This window comes from Oncorhynchus mykiss, chromosome 8 (genome assembly GCF_057628025.1).
Source record: "Oncorhynchus mykiss isolate SJ-2025 chromosome 8, ASM5762802v1, whole genome shotgun sequence".
Lineage (NCBI taxonomy): Eukaryota > Metazoa > Chordata > Actinopteri > Salmoniformes > Salmonidae > Oncorhynchus > Oncorhynchus mykiss.
Genome location: NC_143029.1, coordinates 49,907,187 through 49,914,199, shown reverse-complemented (window position 1 = coordinate 49,914,199; position 7,013 = coordinate 49,907,187). Strand labels below are relative to the sequence as shown.

General features: G+C 41.5%; 1 protein-coding gene across 9 annotated transcripts in view; it reads right to left on the bottom strand.

Annotated features, from left to right (window-relative positions):
* Positions 1–7,013, bottom strand: part of tnk2b (tyrosine kinase, non-receptor, 2b) — a 173,447-nt gene that overhangs the window by 41,117 nt on the left and 125,317 nt on the right. For all 9 annotated transcript variants that reach the window (XM_090181791.1, XM_021612735.3, XM_090181793.1 and 6 more), the window contains one exon: positions 339–409. In XM_090181791.1, the coding sequence (XP_090037917.1) occupies positions 339–409 (71 nt within the window). The remainder of the gene's footprint in view (positions 1–338; positions 410–7,013) is intronic.

The window sequence follows — 7,013 nt, the reverse complement described above, 5'->3', positions numbered from 1 at the left end:
TGCACGCTCACACAAATGAATCAGACATCTAACCTCCCCATACAACTCCATAGTATACACAACTGCTCAGCTCAATTGATGTAAATGTAAAACCAAGCTATGGGAACAGTGAATTCAGACCAAAGATAACACGTCCTATTGTCCACAAGGAACAGAGATGTGCGAGAGGATGGATCAAGACACAGTATGAGCAAACGAACATATACACACGAGCACATGTTAATATGTTAGAGTCATTGTGCATGTGCGAGACAGATAGTTTGTACTGTAGAGTGAGTGTACTGCATGTATTATATTCGTATGTAGGGTATCTGCATGTATGCGTTTGTGTACTGTACCTTGCTCATCCAGGACTTCCGCTTGCACATGGCTTTCCTCCTCTTGACCGCCTCCCACAGCCGTCTCTGCCCTGTAGCGACACCCACGACAGAGAGAGGGAGGGAGCGAGAAGGATAATGTCACTGACTATATAGACCAAGAATCAGAAACTACTTCTCCCAAACTACAGTGATATCACTATGGCATGTGATAGTGATAGTCATATTCAATTCATCATCATTCATTAATGTATGGGAAGAAGAGTGTTCTAAACCAAACATCGAGTTGCTTACATAACAATCATTGTTATGCTAATGCTAAACTCTCTGGACCTGTTCATATGTGAATATCCTATTCTATGCTGAACAAAAATATAAACGCAACAAGTCAAGTGTTGGTCCCATGTTTCATGAGCTGAAATAAAAGATCCCAGAAATGTTAAAATAAAAGATCCCAGAAAAAGCTAATTTCTCTCATATTGTGTCTACAAATTTGTTTACATCCCTGTTAGTGAGCATTTCTCCTTTGCCAAGATAATCTATCCACCTGACAGGTGTGCCATATCAAGAAGCTGATTAAACAGCATGATCATTACCCAGGTGCAATATGTGCTAGGGACAATAAAAGGCAACTCTAAAATGTGCAGTTTTGTCACAACACAATGCCACAGATGTCTCAAGTTTTGAGGGAGCGTGCAATTGGCATGCTGACTGCAAGAATGCCCACCAGAGTTGTTGCCAGAGAATGTAAAGTTAATTTCTCTACCATAAGCCGCCTCCAAAATCATTTTAGAGAATTTGGCAGTAAGTCCAACCTGCCTCACAACCACAGACCATGTTTTACCACACCAGCCCAGGACCTCCACATCCAGCTTCTTCACCTGCGGTATGATCTGAGACCAGCCACCCAGACAGCTGATGAAACTGAGGAGTATTTCTGTCTGTAATAAAACCCTTTTGTGGGGGAAAACGGATTGGCTGGACCTGGCTCCCAAGTGGGTGGACCTATTACTGTGCCCCAGCCCATTCATGTGAAATCCATAAATTAGAGCCTACTGAATCAATTTTTATTGACTGATTTCCTTATATGAACTGTATCTTAGTAAACTGGCAATGCAAGCTTTTGCTCCAACCCTGTTGTGCTGTAACTCCTTCAACTCAGCTAATCAAGGTCCTGGTCCGCTAATTAGTAGAATCAGGCAAGATTAGGGTTGTCGCAAAAGCTTCCAGAAGGGGTAGCCCTCTCGGAGGAGAGTTGGGCACCATTGCTGTACTTGATACATAAGAAAAGCATCCCCTGTTCTGCACTGTTCTGTACTGTTCAGTCCCTCCAGGATTCTGCTCGATTTAGATGTAGCACTTCTGACATTTTGCATTGCAATTTGAGATGATTTTCTTCAAGTGATAGAGGAATTAAATTCCTATATGTTTATTACCCAATTCAATTAATGCACTCAGCCCATTTCTAAGAATTTGTAAGATACTTATTTGCATAAAATGGGCGGAGACCAGTCTCAAAATCAAGCAATTGCATTTATTCTCGAGAATATTGAACATGATATAATTTACAACAGGTTATAAACTGAAAATGAAATCATTAGGTTTCAAACTGTCCCGCCCCTGCTCCATTCCGGTACAATGGCAGTATAGTTCTCAAGCCTTCCTACATCGTCCTCCACTAGTTTAGATAATTTAAGACCAGGCCAAGGTCTCTCTGTGTAGATAAGCATTCTAGCCAGTCTGACGATAAGTTCATTCGTTTCTACCAAGGAACAGACAGTCTTTGTTCTAATTCTTGATTATAATTACACACATTATATTCAGTACTAGGATTAAAAGAAAATTCATACATCTATACAGTAACATAATAGTATTCTGATTAGTCAGTCCTGATTGAAATGTATACATAGTTAGTCATTATTGATAAAAAAATCCCTTAACATCAAGTTATTACGAAAATGCGCTGACGGGGGAAAATTTTGTTGACGTGCGGCTTGATCGAACCATTTTATGCAGTGATTGTGCTGTGATTGGTTACAATTTGTGTAGTGCAGTGATCAAAGTTTTATTTTGTAATATTAGTAAATACATTTGATTGATTGGGTATGTATTTTAAGTGGCATCCTAGTATGGTCATTGGAATGTAGCCAACATACACTCTATACTAAACACCCTTGACTCCAATGCTTCCTAAAGTGAAGTTGGCAGGATGTCCTTTGAGTGGTGGACCAATCTTGATAAACATGGGAAACTGTTGAGTGTGAAAAACACAGGAGCTTTGCAGTTCTTGACACAAAACAGTGCGCCTGGCACATACTACCATACCCCATTCAAAGGCATTTAAGCATTTTGTCTTACCCATTCACCCTGAATGGAACACATAGAGTGTATGTTGGCTACATTCCAATGGGGTGGCAAGTAGCCTAGTGGTTAGAGTGTTGGACTAGTAACTGGAAAGTTGCAAGATCAATTCCCAGAGCTGACAAGGTAAAAATCTGTAATTCTGCCCTTGAACAAGGCAGTTAACCCACTGTTCCTAGGCCATAATTGAAAATAAGAATTTCTTAACTGACTTACCTAGTTAAATAAAATGTTTTAAAAAAAGAATACAAATAAATACACCCATGTATCAATTGTCTTAAAATTAAAAAGGCTTAAAATTCCTTCTTTAACCTGACATCAATTTAACAAGTGACATCACTAAATTACTGTTGTATCAACATGTTTGACCATGACAGGTTTGCTCAATTTCCACATTATTGGTATGTCCGCAGTGAACAGTTTACTTGAGGTTTAGTGAATGATTTGTCCCAAATACAATGCTTTCAGTTTTTGAAATATTTAGTTCTAACTTATTCCTTGCCACCCATTCTGAAACCAACTGCAGCTATTTGTTAAGTGTTGCAGTGAATGAAATCGCTGTAGTAGCTGATATTTTGTATACTCAATGTATTTGAATGATTTACAACTTTTTTTTAAAGAATCAACTCACAGGTTGCATCGCTGAGCTCAGCTACAGACAACGTAAATGGAAGGAGTGAAAACCAGAAAAAGAGAGAAAAGGGAGGACAATGGAAATCCGAGTGAGTAGAGAGGCATTGAGAGGGGGGCTTAGAGAGTGACAAATGGAAAGGAAGACTACTTTTTTTGCTCTCCCACTAATGTGCTTAAGGACGCACGCCTGTGTTAGGGGAAATTACATTTTAAGGGTGTAATTACCGGTTAATTCCACGACAAAAGAGTGAAATCTAGCCTAACAGAATACAGTTAGTTGGAACCACCAAGACTCTTCCTAGAGCTGGCCGCCCAGCCAAACTGAGCAATTGGGGGAGAAGGGCCTAGGTCAGGGAGGTGACCAAGAACCTGATGGTCACTGACAGAGCTCGAGAGTTCCTTTGTGGAGATGGGAGAACCTTCCAGAAGGACAAGTATCTCTGCTGCATTCCACCAATCAGGCCTTTATGGCAGTGGCCAGACGGAAGTCACTCCTCAGTAAAAGGCACATGAAGGCCTGCTTGGAGTTTGCCCAAAGGCACCTAAAGACTCCCAGACCATGAGAAATAAGATTCTCTGATCTGATGAAACCAAGATTGAACTCTTTAGCCTGAAATCCAAGCGTCAGGTCTGGAGGAAACCTGACACCATCCCTACGAGGATGCACGGTGGTGGCAGAATCATGCTGTGGGAATGTTTTTCAGCGGCAGGGACTGGGAGCGCTCACGACCTCAGATTGGGGCGAAGGTTCACCTTCCAACAGGAGAACGCACTAAGCACACAGCCAAGACAAAGTAGGATTGGCTTCGGGACAAGTCTCTGAATGCCCTTGAGTGGCCCAGCCAGAACCCAGACTTGAACCCGATCGAACATCTCTGGAGAGACCTTAAAATAGCTGTGCAGCAACGCTCCCCATCCAACCTGACAGGGCTTGAGAGGATCTGCAAAGAAGAATGGGAGAATCTTCCCAAATACAGGTGTGCCAAAAGTGTAATGTCATACCCTAGAAAACTCAATGCTGTAATCACTGCCAAAGGTGCTTCAACGCACTCAGATGCATATTCTTGGTTTCATTTGAAAGAAAACACTCTGAAGTTTGTGTAAATGTGAATTGAATGTAAGAGAATAACACAATAGATCTGGTTTAGATAATACAATGAAAAGACCATAAGTATTTTCATTTTTATTGTTGTATCATCATCTTTAAAATGAACAAGACAAAACAAACATTCAGATAGGATGATGGGGACACATTCAGTGAAAAACATAAGAGGGCAACAGTACTTGCCCAGTACTTGCCAACAGTACGTGCAAAGTTTCAGAATGATAACTTCCAAAATGAGTGTGCTACATGACATTTATCACGAAGTCACCCAGGTGTCCCACACAAGTAGCCCAAATGTACCCAAGTGGCCAAATTGGTGAAGTTATACATTTTGGATGGAATAACTATATACAAAATAACAAAATGGTATTCTAACACACACCCCCAAATAATGGAGAAAAAACATTTTAAAAAAAATATACATTTACGAAATAAAACTTTCAATATTTGGAAGACCCGCAGTCCTCTACACAATATTGTGCTGCTGATGCCAGGTGCCGTAGCAGTCTCTTTCTGCTGTAAAGCAGAGGGTCACCAAGCATGTGGTGCAGGTGATGGGGGACTTCATTTTGCAAAGAACACAGCGACACCTCCATGCTGTGCCCTTTTGGCCCTGAGGCACATCCATGCCTGCAGAAATACATTTGGGCAGATGAACACCACTTGTGGCAGGAGCAGAAGGGACAGAGGTAGAGGGGCCAGAACGTGGTGCAGTGGTGCTGTAGCTCCTTGATGAGCAGCTCTCTGAAGGCTAGCTGTGAGATGGGGGGCTTTCCACAGCTCTTAGTCATTTCCTTGTGTAGAATGAATGCATTCACCACAGCAATGTCAATGAAATGATAGAAGGTCTTGTACCATTTCATCGTCTTATGGAGAACATTGTAATAGCCTATCAACTGACAGGTCCACACCTCCCATGCTCTTGTTGTAGTCCTTTATTGCAGTTGGAATGGGGACATTTTTTGCGGTCCATTCCCCAGTAGCGCTGAGACAACAGGTGTCCGGCTGGATGAACCAGCTTCAGTGGGGATGGACACCTTGGCACTGGGGCTCACATTCGGAGTCAGTGTCACTGTGAAATAAAATTTTCAGTTAGAATAGTTTCACATATGAGCCCTATATCAACAGGTATAATAAACAGATACAGTGGGGCAAAAAAATATTTAGTCAGCCACCAATTGTGCAAGTTCTCCCACTTAAAAAGATGAGAGAGGCCTGTAATTTTCATCATAGGTACACTTCAACTATGACAGACAAAATGAGAAAAAAAATCCAGAAAATCACAATGTAGGATTTTTAATAAATGTATTTGCAAATTATGGTGGAAAATAAGTATTTGGTCACCTACAAACAAACAAGATTTCTGTCTCTCACAGACCTGTAACTTCTTTTTTAAGAGGCTCCTCTGTCCTCCACTCGTTACCTGTATTAATGGAACCTGTTTGAACTTGTTATCAGTATAAAAGACACCTGTCCACAACCTCAAACAGTCACACTCCAAACTCCACTATGGCCAAGACCAAAGAACTGTCAAAGGACACCAGAAACAAAATTGTAGACCTGCACCAAGCTGGGAAGACTGAATCTGCAATAAGTAAGCAGCTTGTTTTGAAGAAATCAACTGTGGGAGCAATTATTAGGAAATGGAATACATACAAGACCACTGATAATCTCCCTCGATCTGGGGCTCCACGCAAGATCTCACCCCGTGGGGTCAAAATGATCACAAGAACGGTGAGCAAAAATCCCAGAACCACACGGGGGGACCTAGTGAATGACCTGCAGAGAGCTGGGACCAAAGTAACAAAGCCTACCATCAGCAAGGGCATTGAAGATGAAACGTGGCTGGGTCTTTCAGCATGACAATGATCCCAAACACACTGCCCGGGCAACGAAGGAGTGGCTTCGTAAGAAGCATTTCAAGGTCCTGGAGTGGCCTAGCCAGTCTCCAGATCTCAACCACATAGAAAATCTTTGGAGGGAGTTGAAAGTCCATGTTGCCCAGCAACAGCCCCAAAACATCACTGCTCTATAGGAGATCTGCATGGAGGAATGGGCCAAAATACCAGCAACAGTGTGTGAAGACCTTGTGAAGACTTACAGAAAACATTTGACCTCTGTCATTGCCAACAAAGGGTATATAACAAAGTATTGAGATAAACTTTTGTTATTGACCAAATACTTATTTTCCACCATAATTTGCAAATACATTTATTAAAAATCCTACATTGTGATTTTCTGGATTTTTTTTCTCATTTTGTCTGTCATAGTTGAAGTATACCTATGATGAAAATGACAGGCCTCTCTCATCTTTTTAAATGGGAGAACTTGCACAATTGGTGGCTGACTAAATACTTTTTTGCCCTTCTGTATATGGAGTACAGGGAACATAAGGTTGAATATATTATTATAGACCTGCTAGATCTACTGTCTCTATTATATTATGAGAGACCAGCTACATCTACTGTCTTTATTATATTACAACAGACCAGCTGTATCTACTGTCTCCATTTCACTTTGGCCATTGTTGTGGGCCTGCCCTCCCCTCAACATCCTCAAATAGGCTATTTCATGTAGGGGCGGGGTAGGGTGGAGCG